Raw genomic sequence first — 21,567 nt, forward strand, 5'->3', positions numbered from 1 at the left:
AGACAGAAACCAGAGAGACAGAAACCAGAGAGACAGAAACCAGAGGGACAGAAACCAGAGAGACAGAAACAAGGTTAGAAAGAGAGGAGACAGTCTTTACTTTATAGAGATGTCATATTTATTTACAAGAGCTACCGCGACAAAATTTGACTTGTTTCTCAAAATTCACTTTTTTTTCAAAATGTCACTTTTTTAGAATCATGACCTTTTCCCAAGAATTCTGTAATTGTTCTCACAATTTGACTTTTTTCTCACAATTTGACTTTTTTCTCACAATTTGACTTTTTTCTCACAATTTGACTTTTTTCTCACAATTTGACTTTTTTTTAAAAGAATTTCACTTTTTAAAAATCATGACATTTTTCCCAGAATTCTGTCATTTTTCTCAAAATGTGACTTATTTCTCAGAATTCACTTTTTCGCATGGAAATACAGTAGTACAGTACTTGAGTAAATCTACTTAGTTACTTCCCTCCTCTGAGTTTAATGGATGTCTTATATTGGTGTGTGGTGGTGTTTGTACTCACTCCTCACTTGTAAGGTCCTGAGTGAGCTTCACCCGGTCTCTGAAGCACCCTAAGGAGAACATGCTCTCCAGAACATCAGGGTCCAGGTCTGATAACGAGGCGATCCTCTTCACACACACCCTGCGGGGGGGCGGCTGCTCCGGACACGGCTCGTTACGACCCCCCCTGAAGGGAAGAAGAAGAAGTTACAAACGTTAGAAATAGGGGGAAAATGCAAATGTTATGACTGGGATATGAGAAGGAATTAAACATTTGTTCCACTATCAATAAAATATATAATTAATTGATCATGGTGTGTTTGTTTGAAAAGAGAATTAACAATTCCAAATCAAATGGAAAAATGAACAAATATGATATCAAATATAAACAAAACAATATATAATATTCTGGATAATTAAAATAAAAAGTCAAAAATACAACAGGATCAAAAATACTGCTGGTATTTTATATATATATAAATAGGGGAACAATAACCAATTTCAGATGTTATGACTGATATTGCAATTGGGATATGAGAAGAAGTTAATCATGTTTTCCATTATCATTTAAATATATATTGAATTGATCATGGTGTAGTTTTTTTTTAAGAGGATCCGTACCATTATTAGGTCTGTAGAAGTCCATAATGTGGTTTCTATATCATGTCAATTAACTGTGCAGCCCTCTACCCCAGTGCTTCTCAAAGTGTGGTCCGTGAGCGCCCCCTAGTGGTCCGTGAGTATATTGGTAACATTTCACATTTGAAATAAATAAATACATTTTAGTTTTCCGCACTCTCGCGGGAATATCTCCGCAATGGAGCGAGCTTAAGTCTCACTTTTGATTGCATGATATAGCCCAGCGCAACACCTTCGTCACACATGTTGCCACTTGTTTGTACCATTTTCAGGCGATTTGTAATCTGTTCTAGAAAAACGATGTGTTTTTTGATATTTGTGGAGGTGGTCCGCGAGTGTTTTTGTATTGGTTAAGTGTCCTTGGTATGAAAAAGTTTGAGAAACACTGCTCTACCCTATTATAGTTTGCAGTGAGAATTGACAACATTACACGGGTTTACACAAACAAAAATACTACAAACCACCAAAGACTACTTATGATTGGCATTAGCCGTTAGCTTGGAGTTGCTCTTTGTAGTACGTATGGAAAAGTACTCAAATACTGATAAAGGTTTGGGTGGAAGAGGGAAGGTGGAGAGGAGACGTGTATGTGATACTTACTGGTACCAGGAGTGTTTCTGTATTGCTTCTAGCTGTAGAAACACAAATAAAAGAAAATATTACAGCACGGATAAAAACATCTGATCCCATGTTTTCACCTCATTTTGGACTAAAATGCTGCTTCTAGAAAGAGGAAGCATCTCTGAACAACTGAGCACTTTGTCCTGAACACTAGTCTAAGTGAAGGGGAGCCAGGGCTGTTCTCCTGTTTTCACTTTTAGAACTAGGGTTTTCATTTCATAGCCCCACTCTCCATTGTTGTTCAAGGTCACCTATCGTGCTCTTTGTAGGCAACAGGTCTCAGATATATACAAATATATAAAAAACATGTCTATGAAGTGTTTTGCTCAAAACACCAAACAGATAATTCTAGCCACGCCTCATATCCCTCTATTTCACTTCCTGTTTCTAAAGTGCTGATCTGGGTATAAAGCTTTAAAGAGGAGGGTCTGAGCTCATGCGGGACCCGGCAGCTACTGTCTAAACTAAATGCTGCCGTGATGAAACGCCATATCATGGATTATCAAGGATTCTCTCTGAAACAGTTTGGAGCTCAAAGGCTTTCTTTCTCAGGTTATACCACAAGGTGAGTTCCTTTTTACTTCCTGCTTCTTCACACACATGCTCTCTAGTACAGGTTAGCTCTGAGTGTTAGCGATGCTAATGCAAACACCGACCATATTACGTCCAAAACAGTCGGGCATTGTTTCTGATAGCAACGTTTCTGATTGGCCCGGGTCCACATTTCAGATATTACGTCATATCGGACGCAAATCTGGATCAGCTCCGTTGTTCCCCGTTTTTAGAGATTTGGGTACGGAGGAAAAGAGAGAGGGTTTTATTTCCTGACGCTGCGTGAGTTCCCCGACACACCGGGGACACATTGATGTAGAAAAGACATCACAAAGTGACTCTTGCATGATAGGTCCCCTTTAATGTTGAAAACTCAACTTGTATTTGTCTTTTAACTGATTTAAATGCGGAAACTGGGGTTATTCATCAGAATGTCGTATGACTTGACTTGCTTGACTCTCACCACAGTGACTTGAGACTTGCACATGTATGACTTACTCCCACCAGGGTTCCTGCAGGTTTCACCAACTCAAATGTAAGACTTTTTAAGACCACTTTGAATAGAATTTAAGCCCTATTTCACGGCAAGAAACTATGAAGGAAAATTGCTATGAAAGAAGAAATACGTCCCATAATTACTTTGCAGCCCGGATATTTCCCCCAAAACACATTTACACGTGATCGCAACACAGAAGTACCTTTCAGATCCGATCATTTTTAAGACCTTCTAAATCATATTTAAGACTTTTTAAGACCCCGCGGGAACCCTGTCCCACCTCTGGTACACAGTATTAAATAGAAACTATTTTCAGTCATTGTATCCTTTGTGAATGAACGTCGAAGCTCTTGTGAAGCCCTGCAGTCCTACATGCTACTACGTCTCCTCTCTGCTTCAGGACTGCTAACAGGATCAGCTGCAGGTCTGCGTGCAGGAAGTTAAAGAGTTCCTGCTGTGAACACTTTGAGCTGAGAGGAAACCAGAAAACAGCCGAGCACACAGAGGCTTTCACTGCATGAACACATCCGTTTCCTGATGAGAAGAAGAGGCAGAAGAGAAGACTCGAACATGGGGACGGTTCCATTTCTACGATACGAGTCTATTATCAGATCAAGTCTGACATTTATCTTTCATCAAAACAGCTCCTTTTGCAGGAACAGATATTAATCATCACATCACTGAGTTTGTAGAAGTACTCAGATCTTGTTCTTGAGTAAAAGTAGAAGTACTCAGATCTTGTACTTGAGTGAAAGTAGAAGTACTCAGATCTTGTTCTTGAGTAAAAGTAGAAGTACTCAGATCTTGTTCTTGAGTAAAAGTAGAAGTACTCAGATCTAGTACTTCAGTAAAAGTAGAAGTACTCAGATCTTGTACTTGAGTAAAAGTAGAAGTACTCAGATCTTGTTCTTGAGTAAAAGTAGAAGTACTCAGATCTAGTACTTCAGTAAAAGTAGAAGTACTCAGATCTTGTTCTTGAGTAAAGTAGAAGTACTCAGATCTTGTTCTTGAGTAAAAGTAGAAGTACTCAGATCTTGGACTTGAGTAAAAGTAGAAGTACTCAGATCTTGTTCTTGAGTAAAAGTAGAAGTACTCAGATCTTGTTCTTGAGTAAAAGTAGAAGTACTCAGATCTTGTTCTTGAGTAAAAGTAGAAGTACTCAGATCTAGTACTTCAGTAAAAGTAGAAGTACTCAGATCTTGTTCGTGAGTAAAAGTAGAAGTACTCAGATCTTGTTCTTGAGTAAAAGTAGAAGTACTCAGATCTTGTACTTCAGTAAAAGTAGAAGTACTCAGATCTTGTTCTTGAGTAAAAGTAGAAGTACTCAGATCTTGTTCTTGAGTAAAAGTAGAAGTACTCAGATCTTGTTCTTGAGTAAAAGTAGAAGTACTCAGATCTTGGACTTGAGTAAAAGTAGAAGTACTCAGATCTTGTTCTTGAGTAAAAGTAGAAGTACTCAGATCTTGTTCTTGAGTAAAAGTAGAAGTACTCAGATCTTGTTCTTGAGTAAAAGTAGAAGTACTCAGATCTAGTACTTCAGTAAAAGTAGAAGTACTCAGATCTTGTTCGTGAGTAAAAGTAGAAGTACTCAGATCTTGTTCTTGAGTAAAAGTAGAAGTACTCAGATCTTGTACTTGAGTAAAAGTAGAAGTACTCAGATCTTGTTCTTGAGTAAAAGTAGAAGTACTCAGATCTAGTACTTCAGTAAAAGTAGAAGTACTCAGATCTTGTACTTGAGTAAAAGTAGAAGTACTCAGATCTTGTTCTTGAGTAAAAGTAGAAGTACTCAGATCTAGTACTTCAGTAAAAGTAGAAGTACTCAGATCTTGTTCTTGAGTAAAAGTAGAAGTACTCAGATCTTGTTCTTGAGTAAAAGTAGAAGTACTCAGATCTTGTACTTGAGTAAAAGTAGAAGTACTCAGATCTTGTTCTTGAGTAAAAGTACTCAGATCTTGGACTTGAGTAAAAGTAGAAGTACTCAGATCTTGTTCTTGAGTAAAAGTAGAAGTACCAGAGTGTAGGAATACTCTGTTACAGTAAAAGTCCTGCATTCAAAATGTTCCTCAAGTTAAAGTAGAAAAGTATTCTCAAAAGTAGAATAACATGGAAATACTAAATTAAAGTACAAGTACCTCTAAATTGTAATTAAGTACAGTACTTTAGTAAATGTACTTAGTTACTTTACACCACTGATCAAATAACTTGTTCAAGACCCTCCAACGTACATTTGACCTGGGATTTAACTTTGTATTTAATTAAGGATTGCCTCGTGCCTAAACTAGTGCTCACTAGCTGCAGATACTTGTATGTGTGTGATGGAGTGTAGAGACAGAGACAGTGTGACCTGGTTTCAGCTCCATTAATCAGCAGCTCATCAGACGAAGCTTTGATTAAATCTGTGTTCGCTTCACGACTAACTGACCGCTTTCTGTCTGTCTGCAGATTCTGAACAACCTCCTCTCATCACAGGAAGAGCCATTCATTCAGCAGAGCTGGGAAGTAGTGGAGTACAAATACTTTGTTACTGTACTTAAGTACATGTTTCTGGTATCAGTACTTTACTCCACTACTTATTTTTCTGACGACTTTTTCCTTTTACTTCTTACATGTTGAACACAAATACCTGTACTTTCTACTTCTCACATGTTGAACACAAATACCTGTACTTTCTACTTCTTACATGTTGAACCCAAATACCTGTACTTTCTACTTCTTACATGTTGAACTCAAATACCTGTACTTTCTACTTCTTACATGTTGAACTCAAATACCTGTACTTTCTACTTCTTACATGTTGAACTCAAATACCTGTACTTTCTACTTCTTACATGTTGAACTCAAATACCTGTACTTTCTACTTCTTACATGTTGAACACAAATACCTGTACTTTCTACTTCTCACATGTTGAACACAAATACCTGTACTTTCTACTTCTCACATGTTGAACACAAATACCTGTACTTTCTACTTCTTACATGTTGAACTCAAATACCTGTACTTTCTACTTCTTACATGTTGAACACAAATACCTGTACTTTCTACTACTCACATGTTGAACACAAATACCTGTACTTTCTACTTCTTACATGTTGAACACAAATACCTGTACTTTCTACTTCTCACATGTTGAACACAAATACCTGTACTTTCTACTTCTTACATGTTGAACTCAAATACCTGTACTTTCTACTTCTTACATGTTGAACACAAATACCTGTACTTTCTACTTCTCACATGTTGAACTCAAATACCTGTACTTTCTACTTCTTACATGTTGAACTCAAATACCTGTACTTTCTACTTCTCACATGTTGAACACAAATACCTGTACTTTCTACTTCTCACATGTTGAACTCAAATACCTGTACTTTCTACTTCTTACATGTTGAACTCAAATACCTGTACTTTCTACTTCTTACATGTTGAACTCAAATACCTGTACTTTCTACTTCTCACATGTTGAACACAAATACCTGTACTTTCTACTTCTCACATGTTGAACTCAAATACCTGTACTTTCTACTTCTTACATGTTGAACACAAATACCTGTACTTTCTACTTCTCACATGTTGAACTCAAATACCTGTACTTTCTACTTCTTACATGTTGAACACAAATACCTGTACTTTCTACTTCTTACATGTTGAACACAAATACCTGTACTTTCTACTTCTTACATGTTGAACACAAATACCTGTACTTTCTACTTCTTACATGTTGAACTCAAATACCTGTACTTTCTACTTCTTACATGTTGAACACAAATACCTGTACTTTCTACTTCTTACATGTTGAACTCAAATACCTGTACTTTCTACTTCTCACATGTTGAACTCAAATACCTGTACTTTCTACTTCTTACATGTTGAACACAAATACCTGTACTTTCTACTTCTTACATGTTGAACTCAAATACCTGTACTTTCTACTTCTTACATGTTGAACACAAATACCTGTACTTTCTACTTCTTACATGTTGAACTCAAATACCTGTACTTTCTACTTCTTACATGTTGAACTCAAATACCTGTACTTTCTACTTCTCACATGTTGAACACAAATACCTGTACTTTCTACTTCTTACATGTTGAACACAAATACCTGTACTTTCTACTTCTTACATGTTGAACACAAATACCTGTACTTTCTACTTCTGAAAGTACATTTCAAAGCCCATAAAGAAGTTTAGTCAGTATTTTTAAACAGAGTATCTGTGCTTCTACCATCCCTTCCTCCCTCCATTGAGTCTGAACTGCTGCCTCTTTTCAAGCCTCCAGGAGTGAAAGCTGGTATTTATGTGAATGGGATGAAAGGTCCTTGCATAATTCCCCCCTCTCAGTGCCTCCATCTGTCTTTACAGCCACTTAAACCCTCCATTCAATCATATTGTACACACATGCATGTATATTTATACTCTCTGCTTCCTCCATCCCAAATGCTCTGAAACATGTGTGTGTAGACTAAGGGTGGTGCAACGTGACTTCTTCCTAAACTACATCCATATGATAACTGAGGCAAATACATTTAAAATACCTGTACATTAAAAACGGTTTCCTTTATTTGAAACAGAGGCCGTCAGGATGCTTCAAACTTCTATAAAGCAACTAAAATGTTTGTCGTCGGGCAGATTTCATATTTTATAAGAGTCTCCAAATAACCTGCTAACTTTCCTTCGAGGACACGAATAATACCTAAGACCCTTTCCTCTGCTCTCTTTCGCTCCTCTCCCTTCAGTTTCTGTCACATCTAGCCTGAGGCTTTTCTCTGCTTCCTCCATCCTAAATGTGTGAAACATGCATTAATGTGCTTTTGAGACTAAAGCTGCGTTCACACCGGGCGCGATACGATGTTTGGGGGCGGCGCGATTACATGTAAAGTCAATGCAGAGACGCGGACAGACACGAATTCGCTCCGACGGCGCGCATGAAGCGGTTGATGCGAATGAAGGGGGCCGCGACAAACGCTCAAGTTCAATTTTTTCAACTCGAGCGTCAAATTCGCATGACACGATCTCGCGGTATCCAATCAGCGGTGAGGATCTCAGCCTGCCGTCAGTGACGTAGAACCACAAAACCAACATCAGCCGTTAGCTCTTAGCACTCAGAGCTCACAGCTCCTCATATCTGTTCAGAAACTAGACAGAAGTTAAACAAGTACAAACCACAGACTGCCTGTGTCATGGCGAATACAGTCGCTGGTTTATTTATGTCTGTAGGTCGTTGTTGTGAGTGTGGACGGTCGGAGCATATATAACGTTAGCTTAGCTTAGCTCCATTTAGAAAACACGCATTTTAAAAGGTGTTTCTCTGCCGTCTGTCTGCAGACTTGTCAAAGCATTAATTCATGGTTTTTACTAACCGGTATCAGTATGTTGTTACTTCGGCATCATTTTGAAACGTGTGTTACAATTAAATCACGGTCAGATATGTTCATCTTGTTGTAGTTGGAGCCCCCTCTCCAGCGCGTCTTGTTTGAATGATGCGAGTAAACACAGCTGGCAGCCGCGGTGAAACTCGAGCGTTTAGAGCGAAGCGAACGCAGCATCAGGTGGTGCAGAGTGACTTGTGGTCTTTTTGCTAAACTACATCATTATGCAGTAACCACGGACAACACGTATCAGTCTGTGTGTTCTACATTGGGGTTTTCTATTAGCTTGTGTTTTAAAATGTTTCTGCATCGTGTATGAGAGTTATCCGTCTGTGTTTATAAGGATGGTTTTATTGTCTCGTGTTTTTACTTTTGTTTCTTTTTGTCCTATCGGTTTGTCTAAATGTATTTATGATGCTTTTTATATATTTATTGATGTACAGCACTTTTTAAATGTGCTGTATAAATACAGTTGTTTTGGAGAGAGCCAGATACATTTACATTTAAAATACTTGTACATTAAACACTGGTTCCTTTTATTTCAAACAGAGGCAATCAAAATGCTTTACATTTCTATAAAGCAGCCAACATGTTTGTCGGCGGGCAGATTTGATCACGTGCAGCTAGGTGGCTAATTTAGCTAACGTTAGTTCCTTGGTTAAGAAGACTGGATCTTTGTGATATTGCAAACTCACACACTATTCACTAACTATAATGTACACTTGAGTAGGAAGTTCCTTCTTATTGATTATAGGGATTTTATGTATGCTAAAAACGTGGTTTCTGTTAGGGAATAATTTGCTTAGGTATTCAACCTCCGACCCAGTTAATCGTTTTCTCCTCTCACTGTCTCCTTTCCCGCGGCATAGGTCTACGGCAGGGGTATTGCTGCTATCTCTCTTTAGGAGGAGCAGCTTGGGCGCATTGTTGTTGCCAGTTTATGACCGAGCCCAAGCCGCCATGAGGTAGTTTATTGTTCAGGGACGAAGGTTCCCTGGCGCACGTGCTTTTCTATGGACGAGAGCTCTAGTTAGATTCAGGCAGTGGCGACTGGTCATTAGGGGCAGGTGGGGCACAGCCCCACCTAGTGTCCACAGAAAGTATTAAAATAATGATTACAACAAAATGCAAAACATTTATTAAAAAATATATAAAATATATTTTAAGATCATGTTTAATCATCTGATTCGTTTCATTGCTGTTTTAGTCTGTGTTCTTCTAATTAGTGTCTACAGTGTGTGCCTGTTGAGCTGTTTAGAGCCATGTGGGACAAAACCCGATCCTGCCCCTCCCTCCCTCTCTCTGTCTAAGTGAACGGTGACTGTAATAACTACACTGCGCATGCTCAGAGTATTTTCCTATTTAATGTGTGTGGCAAAAAATAATGACCATAGGGGCATAGAGCTGCCATCCCCACCATACGTCATCTCACATCATTCAGAGCTGATTGGCTGTAAGTACGTGTGCCGCGAAAAGTGTGGTGTGTGAAGAGGAGACGAGAGAGCTGCAGTGAGGCGTCCTAAAACCAGGAAGTAAGCTGCGCATGGCTTCCCTCCACAAAAAAGCAATGAGATTTCTCCATAGGATTTTAGAAAATAGCTCAAAATAAGATCTGTGGGAAACGTAGCTGTTTGATAAATGTACGTTTTGTTCAGCCGGATAATATCCACATGTCTACCCTACTTTTATCATTTTCGAATCATAAATCCATCATTTAGATTTATGATAGACTTTTGAAACTACAAGAAGATAAGGAGGACTTTTACAAAAAAGTAATAGAGATGTTTGTCCAGAAGGATAGGCAAATGGACTTCATCTTCAAGTCAAGGTAAGACCACCATTTTATTGAAAATGGGATCTTACTAAGAGAGAACAACTCAATATTTAAATGATACAATTACATTTTTTGGGAATCCTTCTGTTGAACTGTCTGTTTAAAATTAATTGAAGCATCAGACTAAAGAGGCTTTTGAAAATAATATTATATTTTGATTTAGGTCAAAATATAATATTTGTAAACCTGAAGAGTCAGAGCCTCACCAGCCATGAACCTCACTGCAGAAGCTTATAGACATCTAAGTTGTTTGTGCCCCACCACTTTTGTATAGAAACGCCACTGGATTCAGGGTCCATAATTGTTTAGTCTCACTGATGAAGAATGTTGATTATTACACTCCGAACTAGTTAAAACCTCGAGCTGCAGAAAGAGTTGTTCAGAATTGGTTTGGCAACCGCTGTGTCAACTCGTGACACACCACCTGTTTTGTAAATTCTCCGGCCGTAACTCCAAATAAACCGTTTGCCATCAGAGCTCCAGCTCTCCTCGTGTCTCTCTGAGTCCTGTTTCCAATTGCTTCAGAAGTTTCCCCCACGGTATTAAAGTACACATATAGATATTTAATTCACGTAACACAATGGTGGTGTTAAAAATAAGCCGCTGATAATTTAATATGGTTATTAAAGCAGTCTGTAATGACTTTCTACCACGAACAATAACGTTGCTATCTAGCTAGCTCACTAAGGGGTTAATGCTACTGCTAAGGTAAACAACCCTACATTAGCATGGTGCTTTAAGCTAACTTTAGCATATCTCCCCCTGAAAATAAACCAGGTTTTGTGTATTTTTGTACTAGGATCAGCTGTTTTGAGCGCACTACTGTGTTCAAATGTAAAGTATGTTGAAAAGCAACTTCAGTACCGGGTGCAAAAAGTAGTTTTTCATAATTTTGTTCCATGATGTTGAAAAAGTGGGTATCCAGAGAGATTTGCAATCATTACATTTCCAATTTTCTCTAGGTAAACATACAGTATATATCCCGAGTATATCTGTTAAAGTACAATGACATTAACAAGTGTTTTAAGAAGTTAATAAGATATAATCTCACCGTGAGTCTCTTGTCAGGATGGACTTCTATCATTCCTTTGAGCAGAGCTTGGCATTCAGGAGGTATAAAGTGAGGCATGTGGAAAACGCCACTCTTCACTTTCTCTAAAAGCTGCCGCAGGTTATCGTGGTCGAAGGGCAAGGCACCCTGAGAGAAGATGGAGACAAAAGAACACATTATGGGATGTTTTGGCAATCATTTATCCATTTACACTATTTAACAACTGTGGTGTTGTAGCTCAAAAGTGTCCTAAACTTAGTTAAAAGCTTAAGGAATGCTCATGAAATTATGTGGAATATTGGTTTTCTGACCAAAAGCAGCAGGTGAATTTAGCCAAAGCAAAAATATTTAACACGTTTAGCAAAGGGAATGAGTAGAGAGGAGCAGGAATGAGTCCTAAAACCTGGGAATGAGTCATCATTTTAGCACTTTACTGTTCCCTTGACTGGATGTTTTACTGAATGTAGATTGTTATTCTGAAATAAGAGCTGTGGTTAACACAAACTGAAGATATTTTAACGTTTTGTTCTTCGACATAATATACATCAGTAAATACCCTACTGGTGAATTTAAAAACGGAGTTCGCTAACAAGTGTCTAAATGAGACGACTAAACGTCATCACACCCAACATTAGCCTCCTTTAGCTTAGCGGTGGTGACGTGAAGTCATGTGACCGTGCTGTAGTTCCTTTATAGCCCAACATTAGCCTCCTTTAGCTTAGCGGTGGTGACGTGAAGTCATGTGACCGTGCTGTAGTTCCTTTATAGCCCAACATTAGCCGCCTTTAGCTTAGCGGTGGTGATGTGAAGTCATGTGACCGTGCTGTAGTTCCTTTATAGCCCAACATTAGCCGCCTTTAGCTTAGCGGTGGTGACGTGAAGTCATGTGACCGTGCTGTAGTTCCTTTATAGCCCAACATTAGCCGCCTTTAGCTTAGTGGTGGTGACGTGAAGTCATGTGACGGTGCTGTAGTTCCTTTATAGCCCAACATTAGCCGCCTTTAGCTTAGTGGTGGTGACGTGAAGTCATGTGACCGTGCTGTAGTTCCTTTATAGCCCAACATTAGCCGGCTTTAGCTTAGCGTGGTGACGTGAAGTCATGTGACCGTGCTGTAGTTCCTTTATAGCCCAACATTAGCCGGCTTTAGCTTAGCGGTGGTGACGTGAAGTCATGTGACCGTGCTGTAGTTCCTTTATAGCCCAACATTAGCCGGCTTTAGCTTAGCGTGGTGACGTGAAGTCATGTGACCGTGCTGTAGTTCCTTTATAGCCCAAAATTAGCCACCTTTAGCTTAGCGGTGGTGACGTGAAGTCATGTGACCGTGCTGTAGTTCCTTTATAGCCCAACATTAGCCTCCTTTAGCTTAGCGGTGTTGAGGTGATGTCATGTGACCGTGCTGTAGTTCCTTTATAGCCCAACATTAGCCGCCTTTAGCTTAGCGGTGGTGACGTGAAGTCATGTGACCGTGCTGTAGTTCCTTTATAGCCCAACATTAGCCTCCTTTAGCTTAGCGGTGGTGACGTGAAGTCATGTGACCGTGCTGTAGTTCCTTTATAGCCCAACATTAGCCTCCTTTAGCTTAGCGGTGGTGATGTGAAGTCATGTGACCGTGCTGTAGTTCCTTTATAGCTCAACATTAGCCTCCTTTAGCTTAGCGGTGGTGACGTGAAGTCATGTGACCGTGCTGTAGTTCCTTTATAGCTCAACATTAGCCTCCTTTAGCTTAGCGGTGGTGACGTGAAGTCATGTGACCGTGCTGTAGTTCCTTTATAGCCCAACATTAGCCGCCTTTAGCTTAGCGGTGGTGACGTGAAGTCATGTGACCGTGCTGTAGTTCCTTTATAGCCCAACATTAGCCGCCTTTAGCTTAGCGGTGGTGACGTGAAGTCATGTGACCGTGCTGTAGTTCCTTTATAGCTCAACATTAGCCTCCTTTAGCTTAGCGGTGGTGACGTGAAGTCATGTGACCGTGCTGTAGTTCCTTTATAGCCCAACATTAGCCGCCTTTAGCTTAGCGGTGGTGACGTGAAGTCATGTGACCGTGCTGTAGTTCCTTTATAGCCCAACATTAGCCGCCTTTAGCTTAGTGGTGGTGACGTGAAGTCATGTGACCGTGCTGTAGTTCCTTTATAGCCCAACATTAGCCGCCTTTAGCTTAGTGGTGGTGACGTGAAGTCATGTGACCGTGCTGTAGTTCCTTTATAGCCCAACATTAGCCGGCTTTAGCTTAGCGTGGTGACGTGAAGTCATGTGACCGTGCTGTAGTTCCTTTATAGCCCAACATTAGCCGGCTTTAGCTTAGTGGTGGTGACGTGAAGTCATGTGACCGTGCTGTAGTTCCTTTATAGCCCAACATTAGCCGGCTTTAGCTTAGCGTGGTGACGTGAAGTCATGTGACCGTGCTGTAGTTCCTTTATAGCCCAAAATTAGCCACCTTTAGCTTAGCGGTGGTGACGTGAAGTCATGTGACCGTGCTGTAGTTCCTTTATAGCCCAACATTAGCCTCCTTTAGCTTAGCGGTGTTGAGGTGATGTCATGTGACCGTGCTGTAGTTCCTTTATAGCCCAACATTAGCCGCCTTTAGCTTAGCGGTGGTGACGTGAAGTCATGTGACCGTGCTGTAGTTCCTTTATAGCCCAACATTAGCCTCCTTTAGCTTAGCGGTGGTGACGTGAAGTCATGTGACCGTGCTGTAGTTCCTTTATAGCCCAACATTAGCCTCCTTTAGCTTAGCGGTGGTGACGTGAAGTCATGTGACCGTGCTGTAGTTCCTTTATAGCTCAACATTAGCCTCCTTTAGCTTAGCGGTGGTGACGTGAAGTCATGTGACCGTGCTGTAGTTCCTTTATAGCTCAACATTAGCCTCCTTTAGCTTAGCGGTGGTGACGTGAAGTCATGTGACCGTGCTGTAGTTCCTTTATAGCTCAACATTAGCCTCCTTTAGCTGACTGAAAGTAAACATATCCTCTTACCACAAGAAGAGCAAAGAGGATGACGCCACAACTCCAAACATCTGCTCTGCGACCATCGTACTTCTCCCCCTGAAACACAAACACAGGTAAGCATACAGACACACACACACACACACACACACACACACACACACACACACACACACACACACACACACACACACACACACACACACTTGGATGTAACTTACTCTTATGACCTCTGGACAGGCGTAATGTGGGGATCTGCAAAGAAAGAAGAGTCTATTGTTAGATTATTTCTCCATATGCAACAACACGCAGAGCGATAACAGCAAACACTGCTCCTTTATTCATGGGATAAACTGAAGAAGGTGAATCAAGAGCGAGAGCTTCAATCCTTTCCTAATTGTATCTGCTCAATCCACCTTCCTCCTGGTGAGCAGACGGTTTAGAAATCTTTAATTAAACTTAGCTAATGATTGTGTGAAACGATAGAGCTTTGAGTGGCTGTTCCTCATGTTCTGTATATCTCATCTCATTAAAACCATGTTCCACTGTTAGGACTTTTTTATACGAAGATGTTGTACACGTTACTTTACACCACTGGGATTAATGTATATATTAAAGGTCACATGTCATGGCCATTTCTACTGATCATAATTCCATTGTTGAGGTCGACTAGAATAGATTTACATTGTTCAATGTTCCAAACTCTCATTGGTTTCTCACAGCATCTCTGTATAGTCTGTGTATTCTCTCTCTGTCCTACACGCCTTGTTGGAGCTCCTGCCCCTCCCCCTCCCCTGTGAGCCCACTGTGCTCTGATTGGTCAGCTCGCCCACTCTGTTCTGATGTATATTTTTATATCTGAGACCTATAATATATACCTAAAAATAGCATGATAGGAGATATTTAATGTAAGATCACATATGTAAATAAGAGCTAATTGAACCCAGTACTGACCCGCAGCTGGTCTCCAGTAAACTGTCTCCAACCTGCAGCGAGGCCATGCCGAAGTCTGCGATCCGGATGTTGTTCTTCTCGTCCAGAAGGAGATTCTCTGGCTTCAGATCTCTGTGACTGAACACACACACACACACACACGCACACACACGGACACACACACACACACACACGCGCGCACACACACACAGGACTTTAGTACGGATGTATCAAGGACTGTACACACATAACACCTGCACTGTTTTTACAAGACGTTAACCTGCACTCACATCTGAACACTTAAAAATATATTTAAAATGTTCATTCGAATGCTTCACTTTTTACTGTGATATCTTGTTTCAACGGTCACTTTATTTTTGTTCTATTATTAGTTTAATTTGTATTCTATTTTATCTTTATTTTTACCTTGTGTGAATCCTGTTTTTAACTCTGACCCTGTTGCAGCTATTAACGCCTGAATTATTTAAGGGATAAATAAAGTTCCATCTTATCTTATCTTATGCTTGTCCACATATTTTACCATCAAACTAAACCTTTTGCATCTGTTGGGAAAGCTTGTACACAAACTGTACCGTCGTGTTTATGTACCTCTACAGATCACACATGAAATTCTCATCATAAAAAAATACATAATTGGTTTGTACTTTCTAGTTTTATTTCGAAATTAGTTTCCGCTTAAACGCAGCATGATGAAGTCGTCATACGGGGGATATTTTGAACAATTAGGTCCCCTTTTTGTGCATCCACATGTAGGTGAACATGCATGATATGGTACACAGCAAATGCTATTCACATATGCCTTTTTATCTACTTGCTGCTTAGAAAAAAAAGCAGCCATGTGGCAAAAGGAGGAAAGACGAAGTGATTTTGTATGTGGGGAGGCGTGTGGTGCAGTGGGTTGTGAGTTGGTATTCGGATCAGGAGGTCACAGGTTCAAACCCCACTGCAGTCAGCATGTCGTTGTGTCCCTGGGCAAGACACTTCACCCCAAAATTGCTCCTGTGGGGATTGCCCACAGTATTGAGTATGTAAGTCGCTTTGGATAAAAGCGTCTAACAAGTGACATGTAATGTAATGTAATGTAATGGTTTTGCAAAGCAGAAATAGCTGAAAGGAGTCAGGATAGCGTTTGTCTTGAGCCATCAGACAAACGACTGGTATGGGTTTAACAAGTTTGCTTTAAGGTAAGAAGAAGTAACACTGGTGGTGCTAGTCAGGGCCGTTTCTTCCTATAGGCGGACTATGCAGATGCATAGGGCCCCCGCGGCCACTAGGGGGCCCCCAAGCTGAAAGTTCAGGTTCAGCCTCAATATATTTGGGGAGAATTAAAATGAGCCGTCTTTATTTGTAGGCAGCGCCCTCCTGTGTTCGGTGAAGCGTTATATGCTTACAAATCAAATGTAGGATATAAACACGACTAAACTGCAACGATAGCAAAGCTGAGGTTTGTTTTTGGGGATCAATAAAGTCCAAATCATCGTTGGGCTGTCAGCCAATGAGGGGCGTCTGAGGAAGATGAAAAATGTAAATTATACATTGTTGAAATGCTGCATCTCTTGCATTTATTGGCGTAGAGGAACCTTATTGTTTACCTTTTGAATACCATTTTTTGTAAGTTTCAATTGCTTGGTTTTCCTCTTAAAGTGTAACAGACTGATACATCTACACCAGCGACGTGCAGTCAGGGGAGGCAGAGCCACGTCACTGATCTACACAGACCATCTTAAAGGCTTCAGAATCTTACACTTAAAAAACTGTAAAACCTAGGGCCCCCAAAAGGCTAGAAACGGCCCTGGTGCTAGCTTTCTAAATAGACAGCCATGTGAGGGCAAAAGGAGGAGGAAAGTGATTTTGTGGCATGTTCCCGATGTCATGGTCTTGAAAGGGTTCGGATAGAGTTTGTTTTGAAGCAAAGCATCAAACAAACGACTGGTTTTCTTTAACATGTTTGCTTAAAGGTAAGAAGAAGTGGGACAGATTTGACACAACCGGGTTCAATTGAGAGAGAGAAGTGGAAATGGAACAAAAACAAAGACAGATGGTCGATAGCATCTCACAAACCATATGGAGTGACTGTGGCAGAAGTCCAGGGCGGAGATGATTTGTCTGAAGAACTTTCGGGCTTCTTTAGGCGTCAACCTGCCCTTCTTCACCAGGTAATCAAACAACTCTCCGCCGGACACATGCTCCAAAACCAGGTACCTGAGAGACAAGAGGGGAATATATCAATCAATCAGGGTTTATTTATAAAGCCCAATATCACAGATGTTACATTGGTCTCAGTGGACATTACAGTTTGTACAGAATATGAAGACGACACCCTCTGTCCTTGGAGCCTCACATCGAACAAGAAAAGACTTCAGAAGAAACCCCACAGTTAATTGAAAAAAATGTAAGAAACTTCTGGGAGAGCAACAGATGCTGTGCGTAAATTGAAAAGATAATACAACATAGGTAGACCAGATGCTGGATGATATTATGGGAACAGGTGAGCAAAGGATCTTTTGAACAGAAAACCTGGTATCAAAATGCATGCACACGACTCACGGACACTTGGATTTAAAGTCAAACACCTCTAATCATGCATGCCATGTGGTCACTTATCTGGCTAACAGAAGCTGTTTTCCCTTCAAGGTTGTTTCTACCCAGACTCAGATCCAGAGGGAGAAAAGCAGGGAGACGAAGAGATACTCACAGGTATTTGTTATTCTCATAGACATCATGCAGCTTCAGAACGTGAGGGTGCTCTATTAGTTTAAGAATAGCTATTTCTCTCTCCACCTGCACAGACAGAGGGAGGCAGAGACGTGGAGAGAAAGGTCAAAGAGAAGGAGGAAGAAGAGGAAGAGGAGGAGGAGGAAGAGGAACGTGGTTAGAAATGATTAAAGTTGAAATGTCAGAGGATGCAAGTAAAAGCAAAGTTAGGTCAAATGTGGCGCGGAGGGAAAAAGCATTAAATGTTATGTCTGATTCTTTAGAGTTCATTTAAAGATGGAGTTGTAGACAAGGGGACAGAAAGGGAGGAACAAAGAAGTCTGTGCTGTATTTGAAGCTTCAGACCTATTAGCTCCTATAGCATACTTAAAATACTTCTTAACAACGAGACTTAAAGCTGCACTTAATATTCAATAACACTAAACTATGTAATCACTCATAGTGAGAAACTAAAATTACCCCGTTAGCCCAACGTTGGGTTTTTGGCATCTTTCAGCCCTTTCTTTTGGTTTTACTGCGTGTTATTTTATTGTGTTATTTACTTTTTCACTCGTATTAAGCATTAAATGTTACGTCTGATTCTTTAGTGTTCACTTAAAGATGAAGATGTAGAAAGGACTAGTGTATTTTTAAAAGTATGAAGATAAATGGAAGACAGAAATTGAGGAACAAAGATATTCTAGAGCAGTGGTTCTGGTCCGGCCTCGGGACTTTTTCCTTTGTCAATAAATCGCGACCCGAAATTTGAACCACTCAAATCTATTCAACAAAACATTGTGCTGTAATTTATACGCTTTTCAGCATACAATATTAATGAAAGTGAAGTAAAGTGACTGTATATCCCTTCACAGAACTAAAGAATGCTTTTAAAAAAGGTTTAATGAGATGATGGAATCAAAGCTGAACTGTATAACATAAAAAGGCCCACATGCTGAAACCCAACCCCAGCAGGGGGTCTGCTCTGGGGGGAGAAGAAAAAGATATATAGGCTATATTTTTTTCAACTTTTTTTTTCTTCACTCACATCTGCGACCCACTCGAAACGGGTCCGCGACCCACCAGTTGAGAACCACTGTTCTAAAGGACATCGTACATTTTCTATAGTTGAAGCTAGCTCATAGCTTTTAGCTCCTAGCGTACTTAAAATACTTCTTAACAACAAGACTTAAAGCTGCACTTAATATTCTTGCATTAACAATACACGATGTATAATGTAAAGACTGTCACTCATAGTGAGAAACGTAAAGAGCTCCGTAGCCCCCAGTTAGCTTAACGTTGGGTTTTTAGCATCTTTTAGCTCTTTGTTTTGGTTTTCTCTCGTACAAAGCACTGCATGATACGTCAGAATATTTAGTGGTCAGTTATAGATGAAGTTGTAGACAGGACAAGTGTATTTTTGAAAGTATGAAGGAAATTGAGGAACAAAGAAACCTGTGCTGTCGTAAATGTTCTGTAGTTGAAGCTAAAGCTAGCTCAGACCTATTAGCTGCTAGCATACTTAAAACACTTTCTTACAACAAGATGTAAAGCTGCACTTAATATTCTTGCATTAACAATGACGAATGAACTATCTAAATGTATATATATATATAAGAAACACTCGTTAGCTTAACAGCAGTGTTTTTAGCATCTTGTAGCTCCTTGTTTTGGTTTTCTCTCGTACAAAGCACTGCATGTTATGTCAGAATATTTAGTGGTCATGTGAAGTTGTAGACAGGACAAGTAAAAAAGTATTAGGCAAAACAGAAAGGAAGACAAACAGATGTATAGGAATCTTAGCTGGAGCCCTTAGTAGCTTAACGACAGGTTTTTTGCATATTTCAGCTCATAGTTTTGGTTTTACGGTCTGTAACTTTACTATTTCCCCCCACTCTTTTCTCTCATATACATAACTGGTCATAAAGCACTCTCTCATACAGCATCAGTTTTAAAATCTGTCTCTCAAAGGGACAAACCAAAAAAGATCCCAAACTCTCAAGCCCTCGTTAGCTTAGCATCCGGGTTTTAGCATATTTTAGCCCTTTGTTTTACGGTCTGTAACTTCACTATTTCCATTTAACAAAGCTCTCAGAACACTACTTGTTCATATCAGCAGTAAACAAACATAGCTAGTGATTACCTGTAGCCAGAGTTGGGTGTAACGCGTTACTCACACTACATTACATTACATGTCACTTGTTAGACGCTTTTATCCAAAGCGACTCACATACTCAATACTGTGGGCAATCCCCACAGGAGCACTTTGGGGTGAAGCGTCTCAGGGACACAACGACATGCGGACTGCAGTGGGACTCGAACTTGCTACCCCCTGATTCCAAGTCCAGCACACTATCCACTGAGCCACAGCCGCCAGCCTACAGTTACTAACATTGCCCGACACGCGTTACTTCGTTACTTACTAAAATCAGTCATAATCACACTGACAGACAAGAGGGGTTTCCGCCGCAGGTTTATATGTACGTAATCTGCGCGACTTGCGCGTCCACATCTCCGCGTGCAGTGCTGCATAAACATGGCTGAGTCAGCGATAACTTTCGAGGGGTGGAGGTATGCCCATTATTTTGAGTTTGTCCGAAGAATAGACAGGAATGTGACGGTGAGGTGCAAACTGTGTCCAGGCCAGAAGCTGTTATCCACTGCTGCAAACACCACGTGGTCAAACCTCAACAAGCACCTGCAAAGAACACATGCTAAGGTGAAGCTAATAGCTAAGGACCCCCGAACCCAGAGCGAGGATGTTGTGAGTGCGCCGCCGCCGACCCCGAAGCAACACAAATTAGAATTTGGAGGACCGGTAACCAAAGCAGAGATGGACAGGCTTGTAGCCTTGTCAATTAACTACGGGGGTCCCTCAGGGCTCTGTTTTTGGTCCCCTCCTCTTCTCCTTGTACACAAACTCGCTCGGATCAGTCATTAGCCCGCATGGTTTTTCATACCACTGCTACGCTGACGACACCCAACTAATTCTGTCCTTTCCCTGCTAAGAGACCCAGGTCGTCGCACGCATCTCTGCTTGTCTAGCTGACATCTCTCAGTGGATGTCTGCTCACCACCTCAAGCTCAACCTTGACAAGACTGAACTGCTTTTCCTTCCGGGAAAAGATTGTCCCACTCTTGACCTGACAATCAACATCGGCACCTCAGTTGTTTCCCCGACTCAGACTGCAAGGAATCTGGGTGTGACCCTAGATAACAAACTGTCCTTCACTGCAAACATCGCTGCTACAGCCCGCTGCTGCAGATACACGCTTTACAACATCAGGAGGATACGTCCCCAGCTGACTCAGAAAGCGACTCAGGTTCTGGTCCAGGCTCTCGTCATCTCACGCCTAGACTACTGCAACTCCCTCCTGGCTGGTCTACCTGCATGTGCCATCCGACCTCTGCAGCTCATCCAGAATGCAGCGGCTCGTCTGGTCTTCAACCTTCCTAAATGTTCCCACACCACTCCGCTCCTCCGCTCCCTTCACTGGCTTCCGGTAACTGCTAGAATCCACTTCAAGACACTGGTACTTGCGTACCATGCTGCGAATGGATCTGGCCCTTCCTACATCCAGGACATGGTTAAACCGTACACCCCAGCGCGTGCACTACGCTCTGCATCAGCCAAACGGTTCGCTGCACCCGCACTGCGAGGGGGACCCAAGTTCCCATCAGCAAAAACACGTGGGTTTGCTATCCTGGCTCCAAAATGGTGGAATGAGCTCCCCATTGAAATCAGGACAGCAGATAGCTTACACACCTTCCAGACTGAAAACTCATCTCTTTCGACTCCACTTCGAGCGATAGAACTATTAACAAAGCACTTATATACTAATAAAGGGCTGGCTTATCTAAAGCCAGTTGAGTAGCACTTGAAATGTTTGGCTCTATGAAACCTGATGTACT

At 40.9% G+C, this 21,567-nt stretch overlaps 1 protein-coding gene across 2 annotated transcripts in view; it reads right to left on the reverse strand.

Moving 5' to 3' along the window:
* The window catches only part of LOC117557347 (serine/threonine-protein kinase BRSK2-like), a gene marked incomplete at its 5' end in the record, with an annotated part of 59,966 nt that overhangs the window by 25,719 nt on the left and 12,680 nt on the right, over positions 1–21,567 (reverse strand). For both annotated transcript variants that reach the window (XM_034233157.1, XM_034233158.1), the window contains 8 exon segments: positions 528–692; positions 1,745–1,776; positions 11,068–11,214; positions 14,041–14,109; positions 14,232–14,265; positions 14,965–15,081; positions 17,026–17,166; positions 17,660–17,745. In XM_034233157.1, coding sequence (XP_034089048.1) covers positions 528–692; positions 1,745–1,776; positions 11,068–11,214; positions 14,041–14,109; positions 14,232–14,265; positions 14,965–15,081; positions 17,026–17,166; positions 17,660–17,745 — 791 coding nt within the window.

This window comes from Gymnodraco acuticeps, unplaced genomic scaffold (assembly GCF_902827175.1).
Source record: "Gymnodraco acuticeps unplaced genomic scaffold, fGymAcu1.1, whole genome shotgun sequence".
NCBI lineage: Eukaryota > Metazoa > Chordata > Actinopteri > Perciformes > Bathydraconidae > Gymnodraco > Gymnodraco acuticeps.